This window comes from Marmota marmota, unplaced genomic scaffold (genome assembly GCF_001458135.2).
Source record: "Marmota marmota marmota unplaced genomic scaffold, marMar, whole genome shotgun sequence".
NCBI lineage: Eukaryota > Metazoa > Chordata > Mammalia > Rodentia > Sciuridae > Marmota > Marmota marmota.
This window is the reverse complement of record NW_026000208.1, coordinates 895,676-915,455: the sequence shown is the minus strand read 5'-3', so window position 1 is coordinate 915,455 and position 19,780 is coordinate 895,676. Positions and strand designations below refer to the sequence as shown.

The 19,780-nt window shown below is 42.1% G+C and overlaps 1 protein-coding gene across 1 annotated transcript; it reads left to right on the top strand.

Moving 5' to 3' along the window:
- The first annotated feature begins 3,500 nt into the window (after positions 1-3,500).
- On the top strand, positions 3,501-7,689 carry Magel2 (MAGE family member L2). The gene has a single exon (XM_015506590.2). The coding sequence runs from the start codon at positions 3,632-3,634 to the stop codon at positions 7,250-7,252; it is 3,621 nt and encodes a 1,206-aa protein (XP_015362076.1). The 5' UTR covers positions 3,501-3,631; the 3' UTR covers positions 7,253-7,689.
- The last annotated feature ends 12,091 nt before the right edge of the window (positions 7,690-19,780 follow it).

The window sequence follows — 19,780 nt, the reverse complement described above, 5'->3', positions numbered from 1 at the left end:
TGTAAAATGAGACCACACACATGGATTTTGTGAAGAATTAATAGATAGTGTATATAAAGCTCTGAGGATGGTATTTTATCGAATAATAAATATTCAATATATGATACTTTTACTATTTTAATGAAGTCTTTTCAATTCTTCTTTCAAAAACATTTTATGTCTGTTTTCTCTTGTGCTTTGTTAATTTTCCTGCTCAGCCTGTCTTTTTGGAGAATACTCAAGACTCTTTCACAGCATTGGATTTTTTTTTTCTCCTTTTCAGTGCTACAATCAGCACGACAGCCCCACACCACTCATGTTCCCGGCAGAAGCGAATACACAGTTATCTGCGTCAGTAATGATAAATATGGATTTTAAACAATGCAATGATGCCTTATTGCTCTAAAAAATACCATATTGAATATCCCTATGTGCTGAACAATAAGATCTTGCATCAGATTTTATTTTTTTAATCTAGTTTTATATACAGCATATTACTGGACATCTAGATTATTTAACAAAAACATTTCATAAATAACTAATTTTAGAGTTTATGAAAACTATAACTGCTTGTTTTATGCACAAGTACTTTTGGCAAATCTAGTAGGAGTTAGCGAGAGGCAGCTCTGGTGCTAATCTTACCTTTCATTCAACAGCCCCTTACTAACCATTCAAAACAATCTAGGATGCAAGAGTAAAAACAAAACAAACAAAACAAAACAAAACAAAACAAAACAAAACAAAAAAAAAACAAGGCTGCAGCCTGCTCTCAAGTCAACCATTTTCCTGCTGTTATGACTCTATCCTTAGTTTTCCTTCCTCCAATTTTTTAAAATTATTTTTCACACCTCTGTTATATACTGATGCAGTTCATTGAAAGTCTTTTTCAATCAGAGGACCGACAGATGCCAACATTTCACAAGAATTTTGTGTTTGTGTCCCCTTTGTTTCTACCACCCTTGAATTTTCAAGCTGTTTTATAGAGAAGTAAGGAAGGGAAATTTTGACAATGCTTGTCACAGACATGTTGAGGAAGAAGGCTATCCACACAGAAGGGTGATTGCACAAGAAGAGGTATTTGTACAGACCTATTGAGGACTTGTGGTCTGAATGTCCTTCTAGTCTCAGGATACATTGGGTTTTGCTGTTTTAAAGATGGTTAGTTTTCACAATGGGGCTGTATATCCTGTGGCTGCTGGGGTGTATTTGATATTGGGGGTAAGCAATTTATAAGTAGCTAAATTGAGGAGCTCAATTTAGACCTGGGACTGAAAGCATCCATTGCCTAAAAGAGGCAGATACATTTTTAAAGAGGATAAACTCATTATACCCACTTTACTGGCTTCTAAGAATCACCGGATATATAAACCCCAATTTTTCTCTGGTAGTTCATGAAGGTAATCAAGGAGTGGCAAAGCTGCAGATGTATGAGTTGCTTATATTTCATTTCTAATTACACCTATATGGTTTACTTTGTTTCTCTGAATTATTTTTAATCTGTTCTTTCTTGTGTGTTGCCTATTGGTATAAACTGGGGTTCTTTTCACAGAATAGGTTTAGTGGGAGTTGACATTGTGTGGCAGTACTATTCATTGAGTTTCAGCGTTGAGGAGGATAGATTGGTCCTACTGGTAGCCATTTATCCTGTGAGATGACCCACAGCATGGTGAACCATAGGTAAAACCTATCACAGATCTGGAAAACAAATGGTTAGAGGGAGAACTTAATCTCTGATTAATTTATACATTTGGGTCAGAGTAGGAAAAAGTATGCTTTAGTGAGGGCAGAAATGTCATAGGTTGAAAATGAATTGTCTCCCCAAAGTATCCACGGTCAGAAACAACATGTGACTGATTGATAGTAGGGGAGCATGAGAGTTATGCATTTGAGTTGGTCCCACTGAGGAGTTTCTCAACCCTTATGCAATGAGAGACTAGTATGTGAATCTGGGCTATGAACCCAAGGGAAGGGACTGAAAATCGGGAAGCCTAGGGGCATCCATTCTGTAGAAACAGCTTTCTGTATTCAAATCTCTGTGATTTCTAGCCTTCTCTGGGTATGCACAGGAATGATCTATCATCAGGGACCCTGAAAAAGCCACTTGTCTTTGAAAAGAAGAGGTTACTAAAATAATAACATCCCTTCAATGGCCAGAAAACCACTGAAACCTCACCTCAAAATTCTACTACCATTTTTAAAGGTGTAGTAACATTTAGAGTGTGTATATGTCTTCCTTTGGATTCATAATTACCAAATTTTGAGAAACACTGTCTAATGATAACTTAGGAGTGGGGTGTAGCCTTCATCATCCTCTTCTGCCCCCTTGTGGCATTTTTTTCTTCACTGTGGACTCTTGCCCTAGGCTGAAAACAGCCCCTTGTAAATGAAACATCCTTAATATTTATTACTTTGTAATATTCCAGAAAACTGCCCAAAACAACTAAGATTGTTAGTTTGTTTGTGTCAGAGAGTAGTATACTCTCACTCAGTAGGTTTCATGTCTTCTGCTTTATCTGTTAATGTATCATCTGCCTTGTTTGTAAATTATTTTTTATCCATGAGTAGTTTTCCCAGAAATTTTTTCTTTAGTCTTCATCCATTTTTCTTTCTATTTGGATTTACTTATCTGCTCATTTTCTGGCACATTTCTCTTGTTTTCATATTAAAAATTTCTTTCTCAATTCATTTCCTCCTCTTACCCATTTCACAAGCAGTTTCCCCTATATTGAAAATGCTACCTTTCACTGATTTCTGGCACATCTTAACTTCCAAGATTCCTTTGCTTTCTCCCTCTACTTTTTGCCATGATTTTTCTCGGCCTCTAAAATGCCTGTATTCTTCAAGATATGTGTCAGGAATTTCACTTTAATGACCTTCTTCTGCAACCACATTCACTCCCACAGCTGTTTTCCTAAATAGTTAAACTGGACTCCTAGCTCAGAAATCTTACTATTATACCAGTGTGCCTCCAGGGCATCTCTGTGTGGCTGTCACACAGCACTAGAAATGCCCCCATGTTCAAGTCAGTACTCACGGATTGATTTTCCCACGTGCCTTCCACTGTTCCCCTGAGAGAATAAACTACCCCAGAAACTTCCCTCAGAGACCTGCATACCTTCCCTATTTCTTTAACTCCTGCATTAAATTATAATAGCTGTCTTGTATAGCTGCGGAGTCTCTCTTACGTCAATGTGCTTCATAGCTGAGCTCAGACCACACAGTCTCCCCCCTTTTGGATAGCTTCCATGTTGCCAGTGGTCTGTCCCCACTTTATACTGCAGCACAGTGATTTTTCTAAAACATAAATCTGTTGCTGTCACTCCCCTGTGAAAACTCATGCATGAAGAGTCTGACTGGGCTGCATTTGGGGGCGGGAGGGAGTGAGAAGGGATCTTGTGTCAGCCAGGACTTTGGTAGACGCCCCTCTGCTCTATCCACTTGTGGTGGTCGGGGGCGGGGAAGGGGCGGGATTGAGCCCCCTTCCCCCCTCCTTCTTACTGCGGAAAGCTGCAGAGCGAGCAGCACTCACTTCCTATTCACCATTCAGCAGGGAGGGAGCTTCTGAACAGCCACGTAGGCATTCTCTTCTCTCTGGAGGAAAAGGCCCAGCAGCTGTCGGAGGAAAAGACCCACCAGCTGTCAGCCAAGGGACATGTCGCAGCTAAGTAAGAATCTGGGTGATTCGAGCCCTCCAGCGGAGGCCCCGAAGCCGCCTGTCTATAGCCGCCCTACTGTTCTGATGCGGGCCCCGCCTGCTTCCTCCCGGGCTCCTCCGGTCCCTTGGGATCCACCTCCTTCTGACTTGCAGGCTTCCCTGGCCGCTTGGCAGGCACCTCAACCTGCCTGGGAGGCTCCGCAGGGCCAGCTGCCTGCCCCGGTGGCTCCGATGCCCCAGCCTCCTGCCCTGGGGGCTCCAATGGTCCAGGCTCCCCCTCTGGGGGGCCCGATGGGCAAACCTCCAACTCCCGGAGTCCTGATGGTCCATCCTCCCCCTCCGGTTGCCCCTATGGCCCAGCCTCCAACTCCGGGAGTTCTGATGCTGCATCCATCTGCTCCCGGAGCCCCTATGCCTCATCCTCCTCCTCCGGGGACCCCAATGTCTCACCCTCCCCCGCCTGGGACCCCGATGGCCCATCCTCCCCCTCCTGGGACCCCGATGGCCCATCCTCCCCCTCCGGGGACCCCGATGGTGCCTCCTCCACCTCCGGGGACCCCGATGGCGCATCCTCCCCCTCCGGGGACCCCGATGCCTCATCCTCCTCCACCCGGGACACCGATGGCGCATCCTCCACCTCCTGGGACACCGATGGCTCAGCCTCCAGCACCAGGAGTCCTGATGGCCCAGCCTCTGACGCCGGGAGTCCTGATGGTCCAGCCTCCTGCTCCAGGAGCCCCGATGGCCCAGCCTCCACCACCGGCAGCCCTGATGACCCAGCCTCCACCTTCTGCAACCCCGATGGCCAAGCCTCCAGGTCCTGGTGTCGTGATGATTCATCCTCCAGGGAGAGCTCCCATCATCCAGCCTCCAGTCTCAGGAGCACCGATGGCGCAACCAGTGCCCCCCCCCTCACAGCCTGTGGCTACTTGGGCCCCACAGGGTCAACCTTTGATCCTGCAAATCCAATCTCAGGTCATAAGGGCACCTCCACAGGTTCCCCAAGTCCCGCAGGTCCCCCAGGTGCAGCTGGCCACACCCCCCGGGTGGCAGGCCACCTCTCCAGGGTGGCAGGCACCCCCTCAAGGCTGGCAGGCCACGCCCTTGACCTGGCAGACCACCCAGGTCACCTGGCAGGCACCTGCAATCGCCTGGCAGGCACCACCACCTGTGCGCCAGGGGCCCCCACCCATCAGGCCCGGCCCCCCACCAATACGCCCTGGCCCCCCTCCTGTGCTGCGCCAGGCACCACCTGTGATCCGCCAGGCCCCACCTGTGATCCGCCAGGCCCCACCCATGATGCGCCAGGCACCACCACTGATCCGCCAGGCACCACCACCCATCCGACCAGCTCCACAGGCTCTGCCCACCCAGCCACAGCTCTGGCAAGCCCTGCCACCCCCACCCCCACTGCGGCAGGCCCCGCAGGCTCGGCTGCCGGCCCCGCAGGTGCAGGTGGCACCGCAGGTGCCTACGGCACCACCAGCTACGCAGGTACCTGTGGTGCCACCCGCTGGCCCGCAGGTGCCCCAGCCAGTGCTGCCGACCCCGCTGTCTGTCCAACAGGCTGCCCCGCAGCAGGCTGTGCACTGCCCATCCATCATCTGGCAGGCCCCCAAAGGTCAGCCTCCGGTGCCACATGAGCTGCCGACATCGATGGAGTACCAGGAGGTGCAGCAGGCGCAGGCACTGGCCTGGCAGGCGCCAAAGGCACCCACTCACTTCTGGCAGCCCCTGCCTGCCCAGGAGGCCCAGGGTCAGGCCCCTCGGATCGTCCAGCTGGAGCAGCAGCAGCCCTTTCGGGGGGCTCAGGCCTCCCAAAAAGCCGGGCAAATCCAGCTACCCACCCAGCAGGCCCAGCCCACGGGCTCGCAGGCAGAAATGCCCGCATTGCAACTCCAGCCTTCTTGGCAAGGCCCACCCCCCATCTTGCAGGCCCAGCCCGGAGCCCCCGTAGGGGGAGAAAATTTTCCCAGGGGCTCCGATAAATCACTCATGACTCCATCTGGAGAATCCAGGGCCTCTTCTATAGAACCTAGGGGCTCTTCTAAAGACCGTAGGACTTCATCGAAGGAAAAACGGGCCCCTTCAAAAGACCGCATGATCTTTGCAGGCACCTTCTGTGCTCCAAGGGCAGTGTCAGCTACCAGAGCACACCTGCCAACTGCCTGGAAAAATTTGCCTGCCACATCAGAGACCTTTACTGCCACCTCAAGGGTCTTTCCATCTACCTCCCACTTCCAGCCTGCCTCTTCTAATGCCTTTAAAGGCCCATCTGCCACCTCGGAGAGCCCGAGGTCACTGCCATTTGCTTTGCAGGATCCATATGCCTGCATTGAGGCCTTGCCTGCTGTCCCGTGGGTTCCACAGCCTGATGTGAATGCCTCACAGGCATCCAAGGCAGTGCCCACCATCCTGATGGCTACAGCAGCTGCACCCCAGGCAGCTGCCACCGTGCAAGAAGCCTCGAAGACCGTGGAGCCACCACGTCGTTCGGGCAAAGCTACCCGGAAGAAGAAGCATCTGGAACCCGAAGAGGACAACAGTGGCCATAGAATGGCCATGCGTGACTGGCAGGGCCCACGGGCCTGGGAGAATCCCAGTTTGTATGACTGGGAGGTGCCAAGCTCTGTCCAGGTTCTGGGTGACTGGGAGTGCCCAAACACTCCCCGTGGCATGAATGGCTGGGAGTGTCCTAGTACCTCCAGGATCCTGAGTGGCTGGGAGGGGCCCAGCACATCTTGGGCCCTGAGTGCTTGGGAAGGCCCAAGTACCTCAAGGGATGTGGGTCACTGTGAAGGCCCATATAGCCCTCAGTCCTTGATTATCTCTGAGGTCCCATGTCTCTCTCAGGGATCCAGTGCCATCCAGGAGGATCCCAAAGGGGAGACTCAGTCATTTTCTCCCCCAAATGAGAGAACAAATGCATTGGTGCAGTTTTTCTTGGTCCAGGACCAAGTCAAGGTGCCAATCCAGCACTCGCAGATGGTGAATGTCATCATCCGAGAGTACAAAGACGAGTGCTTAGATATCTTCAGCCGTGCCAACGATAAGCTGGAGTGTGCCTTTGGCTGTCAATTGAAGGAAATTGATACCCAAAACCACTCTTACGTTCTCATCAACAAGCAGGGGCATTTTCAAGGTGGTTTCTTTGCATCCTATTTAGACCGGCCCAAGTTTGGCCTCCTGATGGTGGTTTTGAGCCTTATCTTTATGAAAGGCAATTGTGTCAGGGAGAATTTGATCTTCAGTTTTCTGTTCAAGTTAGGGTTTGATGTCCGGGGGACACATGGTCTCTTGGGAGACCTGAAGAAGCTCATCACCGAAGTGTTTGTGAGGCATAAGTACCTAGAGTACAGGAGAATTCCTTGCACTGAGCCAGCAGAATATGAGTTCCTCTGGGGGCCCCGAGCATTCCTCGAAACCAGCAAGATGCTTGTCCTGAGGTTTTTGGCCAAGCTCCATAAGAAAGATCCACGGTGCTGGCCATTCCATTACCTCGAAGCACTGGCAGAGTTAGAGTCCGAAGATTCGGACGAGGATGAGTCTGAGCCTGAGCCTGAGCCTGATGCCAGTGATAATTCTGATGACCCCACCAGCAGTCCCCCTCCCCAGTAATTGGTGTTACAGATCTTGTTCCTTTGGGTCCCTAGTCAGTGTCTATTTACAGGGTGGGGTGGGGGGCACTTTGTTTCTGGTGTTTTGTTCCAGTTTCGTGTGTGTAACTTTGAATTTTCAATCTGGTTTTGTATCTGCCAAAGCTTTGTGAAATTTCATGTGGTGTTGATTTTAATCTGCTACTGTTCTCTGGTATTTTGGCATCTGTATTTTTAAGTGAGATCTGTGGTTCTCTGTTTTGTGTTATAATTGTTATGTTTTGGTATCAGATTTGTGCTGGCTTTGTGAAATGAATTGACAAGCTATTCTCTCATTCTGGTACAGTTTATGTAGCATTGTAATAGGTTGTTCTTTAAATGTTAAAATGACTTATCAGTAAAACTGTCTGCAAAAAAGTAAATATCTATATCTATATATAAAAATATACTTTCAGCATAACATGGAAGTGTTTGTCTTTATTCTAATTTTTACCCTAGGTAATGGGAGCCAAGTTTTACCATACTGCCTGTGTAGACAAAAACACCAAGATTACTATCCGCGATAGTAAAAACCATGGTGACGAAGCTATTTTCCAAGGAGAGCACACCATTCATCTTTACAATGATACTGCTTGTGGTGGGTGGTAGAATCGTAAGATTTTCATTAAACCAAAAGTGAAACTTCACCTGTCAGGCAGCCAGAATCAAGAGGGGGGTTGCATACCTTATCTGATTTAATCCTCTCAAAAATCCTTCCAACTAAACATTATTATTCTAGTTTTGTAGGTGAGTGTGTACAACACAATAGGCTAATTAAATTGTACATGTTAGTGCTAAGCCGGTAAGGTTGTAATTTCAAATAGAGTATTTCATTAGGGATATGTGGGGAAGGAAGATCATCTACTGGCAGGATCACAAATCTCCAGGTGTGTTTAGCAATGAGGAGAAACAAAGAGATGTTTGTCAGTCATGTGGCCCAAAGGGATTGTCCAGCAGCTCAGCTTTGGGGGTTTCATCAACACAATGAAACTGGGATGGAAACATTCTCTCTGCAAAATAGCTAGGCTTATAATAGGGAAAAGGAAAACAAAAAGTTCAAGGAGCTAGGAACACTGCAGATCCAAGCAGTAGTAGCTGGTTAGGATGGGGTGATAGGAGGGGGTTTCTGTGGGATATGGAGGTCCAGGGAAGCTCTTGGTAGGGAAGGTTTAATCTTAATTCAGGGGCGGGGGTGTCGCATTGTGTTTGAAATGGTTAAATAACTGCAGTCAACTCTTTGGTACATGACCTGGTGGGGACTGAAAGGGACAAGGGTGTAAACTGGCCTGTTTTAGAGAAAGACATCCAGGCTCACAAAAGGGTGGTATACACAAAAGAGATCACTGAGATCACTACTCTTCTCCTGGGTGGGGGGCATTAGCCCTGCTTGCCACCCCTTGTCCTGTCTGAATCCAAAAAGGCAATTTCATATCCCGCTCGAAAGTCCCAGCCGAGAAAAGTGGTGATGGTGGGATTCGTCTGCCACCTAGCGTCCGTTTAATGGTGCTACAGGTGCTACCATAGCCTGCCGCCCCTCCCGCAGTGCTATTAGGTGCCTTATGACCTTCGCCCATAACTTGACCAATATTACTGCCAAACGTTCCTTATTTTCTTTTACATAATAGACCAAGGTGAAGTCTTTTTCCCCACGTCTACTGCAAACTTCACTCAGTAATCACTAGTGCCCTAGGTGCTGAGGCACTACTGCTTAGGAATCTATAGTAGGGAGGAGCAGGGTTGAGAGTGGATTTCAGTACTCTCAAAGCCAAGCTGTCTAGGACTATTAGATCCCATGCCCACTACCCGCCTGGTTACAAGTGATATTCAGCAAGGTTTATTGTGCTCAGATCCTCCAGAAACTTGGAGGGTCCATCTGCTCAAAATTATCAAAATCAAATGCCTGTTGAAGATGATAGCAATGGCCAGCTGACAGCTAGCCCTCATCCAAAATTTGCTATGGCTGACACAGTAAACTGGTACGTGCATCTAGAATTTCTGGCTTGTTTTTACTTTACTTAAGAGAGTTTCTAACGGTTTTTCAAGGCATTTATCCATGGGGTGCATGAGCATTTTGCCCCTTGTGGAACATTTGGATAATAACATATGATTGGTGCCATAGTTTGGACGTGTTTGGCTCTACTTCACAGAAGAAAAGTTTACTTCCTGATTTATAATCTTCCACTACACATATCACATTTATCTCATAGCAGATTATAAACCTAATAACTTGCTTTAAGGAATGATAAGGGGGGAGGGAACCCTTCATCTGATTGAATTATAAGATATAAATTACTATAATAACAAAATGGTTTTTTTCATTACAAATAAAAAATGAAATAAAATTTCCACTGAAAAGTTTTACAACAGTTAACAATATGAAAACAGAAGGCAGAAAAAGAAAACCAAGAATATATGAAAATACAAAGCAATAAGGAGTGAAAATAAATTCAAGACCTGGTTATATGAAAGTGTGAAAATGTGAACAAATTTGTACAGAGGTTTTTGTCATACAATGTAAGTAAACTAAAACTCTCATAAATAAATAAGCAAAAGACATCAAGTGACACTAAAAAGAAATAAAACAGTAAGTAAGCACCAAAACTGCTGCATCTTCCTAGTATTTAAAGACAGAAATGTTAGATAAATATCACTGTTTTCTTTGATTAAACTGGCAGAGAATCAAAAGAAATAAAATAGAACATCAATGTTCTATTTTAAGCTTGTTTCATAAGCTTGTTATGAAACCAGGACCCTCAAATACAACTGCTGAAAGTATAAATTACTACCATTTGCCCTGAAATAATTTTAGCCAAATGCATCTTCAAGGGGCTTAAATATATTAATACAATTCATACCTAGAAATTTCTCATCTGGGAATATATTGAATGAAAATAACCTGAGGTGAAGGCAAAGACTTCTTCACAGGGAGAGCTGCTCATGAAAGTATAGGAGACCAAGTATGATAAACTTTCATACAACCGTCCTAGGGCTGTGGGGGGGTCCAGCAACTTTCTGTTGAAAGGGCCACAGGTTTCCCCAAAAAACAACTTGAAGTTTGCTCCAACATCTGGAAAGTGGAAGAATGAACATACAAAAAATATGTGCGGTAGAGTATTATAGCCTGTATCTGGAATATTTTAAAGCGTGTGCTAGTATAAAATGGCCATATAACAACCTTAGTAGGAGTGCTTTCACTTTAAGCCATACCATTTCTAATGAAGAGAAGCTGAAGAATAGTTCATGTTTTATGTTTTTAATGTATCAATTAAAAATAAATTTAATTTATAATTTTATAAATTCTAAAAATTGCTCATGAAGTGACTGAATCCAGTGTATTGCTGTGGATGGTATTAAGTGATAAGCAACATAATATATTAGGGTACTTATCTCAAAAAAGATTACCTGAATTTTGGAGTAACTTTAGTCTAAACCATTCCTCCTGACAGCAATAGAGAAAAGAGCCTAGTTGCTTGTCAAAGACATACATCAACCAACTCTGCCAGCAACATGAATTAAACATTGTAACTTTGATCAATAAAATACTTTCTAGGTTGAGAGGCTGAGTAGCCCATGTAATTAATTTACCTTATGAGTGATAGGACAACCACTAAGTATTGCTGCCTTCTCATTAACTATCATAATAGGGATAATTATGATAATTATCATAATCACTTCAGCATCTCTGCATCCAGATGCCCATGCTAAAAACCCGGTAAACTTCTTCCTCCTCTGATCAATCACCAGGTCATACCAGCTTTTCCATCTTGATAGCCAGTGTTTTCCCTTCTCTCCATTGCGGTGGCAACTTTTTCCTGTCTCTTTCTTCAATGCTGACCCTCCTTGAGACCTCTCTGTTAGATGCCCAGTGGTCTCTGTGCTGTCATGGCACAGAGGCACAAGCCTCATAATGCTTTGCCTGATTTAAAGCCTGGAATGGCTCCCAATGTTCAGAGTAAGATGTAGTCTCCCTCAGATCACTTTCCTCATCATGAGAGTCAAGAAGTTAGAGGTGGATTAATTTAAATAGGAATTTATGAATGAAACTGGGGGACAGTTATAAGAATTCCTCAGATTCTGAATTGAAAAGGCATTAGTATGCTAACAAGGAGGGTCCTAAGAGGAAGAAACCCTTGACATTTAAATCACAGACCCATCTTGTATTCCTTTATCCCCAGCCTAGAAGGGTCCAGTGAAAAAAAGTTTTTTTAGAATAAAAGATCTGGCTTCTCTGGAGAGAATCATTAGGAAAGGAAACCATTGTGGAAAGATCTTTCCTGAGTATTAGCAAATTCCTTTTCACAGATTTCCCTAGGGGTTCCAATGTGGACTTCACAAAAGGATCTGTGTAATATTACTAACCCAGTAGAACAATCCTGTATTCCTTTAAATTCTGAGAGTTAATCCTGCCCCTTTCTATTTAAAACCTATCAGGAGCCTCCTTCCTAATCATCTCGCTCCTATTGTGCTTGGTGGCCTAGCTGTCTCAGGGACATGTCACTGTTCATGCAAATAACCTGGGGCTCTTCATGCTGCCAGCTCACCTCAAGTGAGACTCATTTTCAGTGCTGTTACTTGCTCAATGTGAATTCAACTTGCGAATCACTGTTAGCATAGGGACTGGTGGCATCCAATGTACCAGCGATAGCCACACAAGATTTCATAAACCTAGGAAACCATCTGACGGATGATGTATGATATCTCAGAATCTTCTCCTGAAATAGAGCTAGAGCCACATAGTTGTGGAATATGACTGTTGGCTTTGTTTTCGATCACCATAAAACATTGTTTTGAAATAATCACAGATTCACAGGAAATTACAAAGATTGTATAAGGCAGTGTCGTGTATCCTTCATCTAATTTGTCCCAATGTTTACAATTCACATAGCTGTGGCATAGCATCAAAAATGTGCACCTCTATACCATGTGCATGCCTAGTTCAGTTCCACTTTATCACACATGAAGATCTGTAACCATCACCACAATTAGCATACAAAACTGTTACATCCTATAAAGACATCTTTCATGCTACCCCTTTAGAGTCATACCCATTCCTTTCCACCATCCCTAACTTCTGGCAATCAGCACTGTTCACAAAATCTGGTTTTGTCATTTTTAAGAATCTTACATAAGTGAAATTATACCTTTGACTCTGACATCTTTTCACTCAGCGTAACACCCTTGATATCAATCCAAGCTGTTGCATGGATCACAGTTTGTTCTTTTTTAACACTGCTAAAATATTTATGTATGAATCATATTTACGTTGTCTCCAGTTTCAAACTACTACCTAGTTGCTATGAACACTCGTGTACATGTTTTCCTGCACACATTAATTTACATTTATCTGTCATAAATATTCATGGGTATAAATTGCTGTATCATGTTATAACTTTACACTTATTATCATTATTGGTATTATTACGTATTTAATAAAACTGCCCAACTAATTTCCAGAGTTTCTATAATATTTTATGTTTCTGCAGGCAATATTTGAGAGTATGGTTTCTCTACCTCCTAACCAGCAATTGGTAAACTCATTTTCGATTTTAAGTAAACTGTCCTAATATGTGTGCAGTGATATCTCAGTGTTATCTTAATTTGCTAGTAGTATTGGACATCTTTCCATATGTTTGTCCTTTGTACAGCTATCCCTTCTTATCTTCAGGGTATTGGTTCCAAGATGTCCCCTAAATCAAAATATGAGAATGCTCCGCTCCCTTATATAAAATAGTGCTGTGTTTACATATATTGTATCCATAATCTTCCATGTACTTTAAGTCATCTCCAGATTATTTATAATACCCAATACAAAGTAACTGCCATGTAAATAGTTATTTACTGTATGGATGAGGGAATACTAACAAGAAAAAAAGCCGTTCGTATTCAGTACAAACACAAGTTTCATTTCTAATTTTTTGATCTGTGAATGATTGAATCTGCACATGTGCAACACTGGGATATGGAGGGTTTTCTGTACATTCTCTTCAGCAAAAAGTCTATTTATCTCCTTTGCTCATTTTCTAAATGAATTTTTAGTTCTGAATTTGTTAGGCATTGATAAATACTTCATGTGTTCTAGATATGAATTCTTTGTTAGACACGTGGTTTGCAAGTATTTTCTCCTGTGCTCTAATTTGATTCTTCATCATTATTAACAGGGCCTTTCAAACAAAGCTTCATTGAATTTTTTTTTTCTTTTATGGATCATGGTTTGGTGTCACATCTAAGTACTCTTCATCAGATCTTAACTCCTAAAGATTTTCTCCTCAATGTTTGTTTTCATTTTATATTCAAATCGATAATCTAATTTTAAATTTGTATAAGGTATGAAATTGAAATCAGTAATATGTGTTGCAAACACTATAATTTAATTAGTGAATTGCTTCTGTACTTTGCAAAAAAATCAATTGACCATATTTATGTAGGCTATTTCTGAGTTCTCATTTCTGTCCCTGTGTGTGTGTGTGTGTTTCTGTGGTAGTCACAAATAACATACTATTTTGAACATTATAGTTGTTTACAGGTTGAGTATTCCTTATTCAGAATACTTGGGACCAACAGTGATTTGAATCTAGGATTTTTCATATTTGGGATTTTTTGTTTAAAGATGTTCAACATGTTATAAATCTTGAATTCTGTATGGTGAATCTTCTCATTTTGTTTTTCAAAATTATTTTAGAATATTAGAAATAAAACTTGGTTCTAAACTAAATACAAACAATGTTTTTTTTTCTGGTTAGTATTCCCTCAACCGTACAGTAAATGATTATATATATGGCATTTATATTTTATTGGGTATTATAAGTAATCTGGAAATGACTTAAGTACATGAGAGGTTATGAATGCTTTGATAATATATAGATTTTGAAATGCATTTGACTACACGTACAACAAGTTTTGCTGGAATTTTGACAGATTAAAATTGAGTTAAATTTTATATAAAATGGGAGTGAATTGATTTTTTTGAGAAGGTACTAGGGATTGAACTTGGAGGCACTCAACCACTGAGCCACATCCCCAGACCTATTTTGTATTTTATTTAGAGACAGAGTCTTACCAAGTTGCTTAATCCCTCGTCATTGCTGAGGCTGGCTATGAACTCGTGATTGTCCTCCCTCAGCCTCCTGTGCCACTGGAATTACAGGTGTGTGTCACCACCTGTAATTGATATTTTTAACATATTGTTTCTTCTGGTTCATAAACATGCCATATAATTTTATTTACTCCTTTTTTCATTAATGTCATTTTGTATTCTTCAGCACAGAAGTTACATGTTCATAGATTTTATTTTGTTTTTAAATTATTCTAGATTTTGTTATTTTTACAATTTCAGTTTCTACCTATTCAATACTAGTTTAAGGAATTACAGTTAAATATTACATGTTGAGCATATAACCTGAAAAAACTTTCTGTACTCAAATGTTGTTGGGAGTTTTCATATAGATTCCTTGGGGATTTCTTTGTAGACCATTATTCCTTTCCTATTGATATTCTTTTTATTTTCCTTTATTGCCCCTGTATTTTATTTATTTTATTGCCTTCCATCAATATGTTGAAAGGAGTGGTGAAAGCAGATACCATTTCCTTTTTTTCCTGATAAGGGAGTGAAGACCTTCAGTCTTTTCTTGTTAATTATGATGTTAGCTGTAAGTTTTCTACAGATGCCCCATGTCAACATGAGGAAGTTCTTTTGAATTATTATATTTCTTAGTGTTATTTAAATCATAAACGGATGTTGAATTTTGTCCAGAAATTTTTCTGCGCTGACTGCTATGATTATAAGATGTTTCCTTTTTAGCCTATTAATATGGTGGGTTACTTTATTTTTGACTGTTGAACCAACCTTGTGTTCCTAGAATAAACCCCTTTTTGTGCATGCATGTCTGTACATATTTACTAAAAATTTGTTAGTATTTCCGCATTTATATTGATGAAAGCTGCTATACATTCTTATTATTATCATTACTATTATACGTGTTATTTTGTGTGATTTTGTTATTAGTGTACTATCAATTTCATAAAATGAATTGTTCCCTCCTTTCATTAATTCCTATTGATTATTCCATCAATTCTTTTCTGTCAATTCCTGTTTAAACATTTTCTCCAGTGAAACCGTATGGACATTGAGATTTGTTTTGTTCATCAAGAACATTTATAATTCCCTAGTAAAGCATTTATATGATGGTTGCATTTAAATCTCCATCAAATAATGCCTACATGTGTGCCATCTCAATGTTGGTGTCTGTTATTATCTTTTCCTGTTCACATTCTTGTATGAAAAGTAACTTTTTATTTTACCATGAACATTTTGGATATCATATTACAAGACTCTGAATCTATTTAAAATTGTCACTTTTAGCAGACTTACCTATGGCACCTTAGTACCTTGTACCCTTGTTGGGAGTACAAGTCTAGGTTCACCCCTTGACCTTCATGGATACCCAGTGGATGGACCTTCTGTTGCTGAGCTGAGATGAGGGTTCAGATTCTCAGTTCTGCCTTTGCTGACACCACCCTGGCTCAGAGGAGAAAAGGTCTTTTTGTACTGCTCCTTACCTGACCTCCAGTGACACAGAAGATGGGGAGGGGAAGCCTCATAAGCACTGGGAGGTACTGCAAACCCTGGCTTCCCACCATTCATCCTCCAACAATACCCCAGCAGGAAAGGGTGTTGGATGCAGGTCAGAGTCTCTGCTCCCCAGTTCATCTCCATTGGCACCTCACTGTTTGAGCTTGCTGTCCCCTGGTGGAGGTGAAAGTCCTAGATTCTCATGTTAGCTGATGAAGTACTGAACCTTTGAAAGTATGACCTTTCTTCCTCTGAGTTGATATTGTTAGATAATTTTGTCTCAGGTATAAAACCCTAACAAATAAACTGGTACTAGAAGTGGGGTTGTGCTATCACTAACCTGACCATATGGTTTAGAAGTCTTTGGAACTGGTTTTCAGGAGCAATTGGGAAAACTTTGGAGATACAAGATAGAGATGCTTTAGAAAGTTGTAAGAATACTTTAGTGGATAACTCTGGTGGGAGTTTAGAAGATCTGAACACTAATAGGAATGTGTACAGTCAAGTGTGTTCTTGAGGTTTCAGAGTGGAATGAGGATTCTAATGGAATTGGACAAGAAGGCATTCATATTTCACCCTGGAAATAACTTGTCTACATTTTGCCCATGCCATGAGACTTTCTGTGAGAATGAATTTAAAGATGATGGACTAATTAACATGATGGAGGAATTTTCAAGGCAGCACAGCCTTGAAAATGGCATGGGTATTGCTAGCAACACTTAATCAGGATTGCTGTGAGAACTGGGACTAGAGAGCAGAGAAGAAGGGTTTTAAAAACTTGGAATTTGGCCAGAAAAGTGCATGTAAAACTTGGGCCATGGAAGTTCTGGTTGTTCAATAAATTATAGTCACTAAAATGATGCTAATTACTTTGAACAGAGACAATAGGAAAGAAGCCTTGAGGACATCTCAGGAATTATCAAGACCTCACTCAAGCATTTCAAGCTAAAGGTTGTAAAAGTAAAAAAAAAAAAATTGAGAAGATATGAAAGGTGCACCCTACTTGCACAGGGGGATCGAGAAAATTGTTTCACCATGCACAGCTACCACACAGGCACACTAAGGCCAGTGCAGATGTGGTCTCAGGGGAGCCAATTGATGACTAAGCTGGCAGCAGATCTTGGCTTTGTCCATGTGGTACTGGTTCTGCAGGAATGCCAGATGCTGGAGTAAGGGGTCATGAAGTTTTCTACCAAGATTTCTAAGAAGGCCTCCAAGACGAGGCAAAGTGAAGCAGAGTCAAAGCCCAAGTAGGCTGCCCCTGAGAGGGTTATGCATGGAACTTTCAAGGAGAATCTGAGTTCAAATGGAAACCCTAAGAGTTAAGAAGTGCCAGCAATGTGGACTGTTTGCCAAGGGTGTCTGCTGGCTGTAGAGACAGGCAGGATAAGAAAGAGGTCATGAGCACTCCAAGAACCAAAGAAAAAGGATGAGGCTTCCCAAGACCTCTGGAGATCACATTTTGCTCCCGTGTGCCTCAGATGCTGGATGTACAACTATAGGGTTTGTTTGCCCAGGCAGGTTTCAGTCTTGTTTTAGTCCCATACCTCCTTTTATGCCTGTATTCTTCCCTTTTTAAATGAGAAAGTTTAATCTGTGCTATAATATATTGGATGTATGTAAGTGTCATTTTATTTTTTTACAAGGGCTCACAGCCAAGAGTTTGCCTTGCATCTCAGAGAAGACTTTGGATTTGGACTTTTGGGAAATGTTGAAACTGTTTAGATAGTGGGTACTCCTGGAGATGGACTAAAGACATTTTGCATTGTGAGGTGGACATAAGTTTTTGACAGAATATTACAGTTTGGACAGAGGTGTCCCCCAGGCTCCCATGTTAATACAGTGGTGAAATGATTAGATTAAAAGAGCTGTAACCTAATTAGTCTGCCCTCCTTTGAATGGACTACTTGGTCGGTAACTGTTGGCAGATGGGCACCTTGAGTAGTTAGGTCACTGGTGGCATGCACTGATTCATTGTTCCTGAAGCCCCACCCCTCTCTTTTTCTGTTTCCTGGTCCCCATAAACTGAAAAGGCCCTTCTGCCATGATGCGTTGCCTCACATCACACCAAAGAACAATGGGCTCAAGCCAGCCATGGACTGAACCTCTGAGACTTTGAGTCAAATTATACTTGTCTGCTCTAGGTTGTTCTTGTCAGGTATTTTGGTCACAGCAACAAAAACCTAACTAACACACTAATTAGCCCCTCCTGGACTTTCAAGATGGTGTTGAGGACCTGAATTTTAAGGAATTGCATTCAATTAGAGTTCTACTTCAAGACTGAGAGAATCCTACTATACATAGTTTGAGCATTTAGGGGAGATTCTAAAGGGAAGACATCAGTGTATTCCATAAAGTGATCCAAGAACACATATCATTGTTTGAACTTTACTAGATCCCATGTCTGGAGCCAGATTTTTCCTTGAACCATAGGCAAGAGTCCTGACTCAGGCTCCATCCTGGACTTGATGCTTAGAATGCCAGAATTTCACAAGCAGGTTCACCACTCCATCTGAATTTGTTGCCATGAGACAAGAATCTGGCTTTGGTAAGTGGGCACTACCCCCTTTTCACCCAATGTTTGGTTAATTGTCACTCTCTTAGGAAGTTCTATAATTAAAAACAAGGATATTAGCATCATTATCTAGAAGTATCGAAATTGCTACCTTGAATATACAGGATATAATAATAAGATTAAGTGGTTCAGTAGCCTGGGCTCAGATACTATCATTATATAAGCTAGCAACATTTTTGAGGTTTCTGTGCAATAAATTGACAGCAAACAGTCATTTGCAATCTTTCACCATCATATTAATCTCTAGCTTACTGTTTGTGCAGAAATATTCAGCAAGAGGAATCCCAGTATTTCAGTTAATTTGTCTGTGCATTAATCAATAAATTTATAAATAGAGTTAATAGGCATCTGTGTTTGCAGAAAGCTTCCATTCAGATGATCTGTCATTTAGAGTCTTTTGTTTCTCTTCATGTGTTAACTCCTTACTTTTAGTGAAGGGGAACAGTGTGCACACTATCTTATGAAATTTCAAAAATAGAGTGAAAAGGGAGGCAATGTCTCTATTATGATGAAAGCTTTCTTCTGACAGGAAGAGATAAATACTAAACAAACAATTAAGACTCAGGCAGTAATGTAAACTAAACAAAGTGCATTATAGATGGTCTCTGATTTCCCATGGTTTGACTTAACAATTTTTCAACTTGACAATTGTGCAAAAGTGAAATTACTCAGTAGAAACTGCACTTTGAATTTGGAACTTTGGTCTTTTTCTGGGCTAGTGCTGTTGCAAAGCAAGGTGAGGCTATTGAGCTTCAGCTCATAGTCAGCCATGCAATCACGAGGGAGAACAAGCCATGTCCTATTGTGCTTGCGTTGCTAAGCTAGGATGTTCAGTGCATTTTTCAACTTATGATATTTTCAACTTTCAATGGGCTTACTGGTATGTAATCCCACTGTAATTTGAGAAGAATTTGAAGAAGAAGTAGGGGAGTAAAAGGATTCTGTAGATAATGTCATCTGAGAAGCACTCTGTGAAGAGTAATTATTCAGATAAATATTTTAAAGGAAGAATAAAGATAGTCATATAAATGTCTGGGAGAATACATTGTCAGCAGTGGAATTAGTGCCCAGGTCATAAAGAGGAGTCATTTGTGGACTGGAAAGAGAACCAACTGAATTGTGCCCAGAACAGCATGAGTGTCAGGGTTGAGTAGGATGATATGAGGTGGCAGGTATAAAAATTTGGAGAGTCATGGCTTACCTACACAATTCCAGGATAAATGCAATGTACCTGATATATTTTCCATCAAGTATTATTTGTGGTTCCATGTGTTTCCCTACAATAGGAGATGCCGAAAACTATATCCACATAAGCTTTTTTTTTTTTTTTTTTGGTAGTCACATAAACCTACATCTTATCCTCCAAT

What these genes read in the sequence shown, in the direction of transcription:
- Magel2 (XM_015506590.2), top strand. Translation starts at nt 3,632, where the DNA reads ATGTCGCAGCTAAGTAAGAATCTGGGTGATTCGAGCCCTCCAGCGGAG.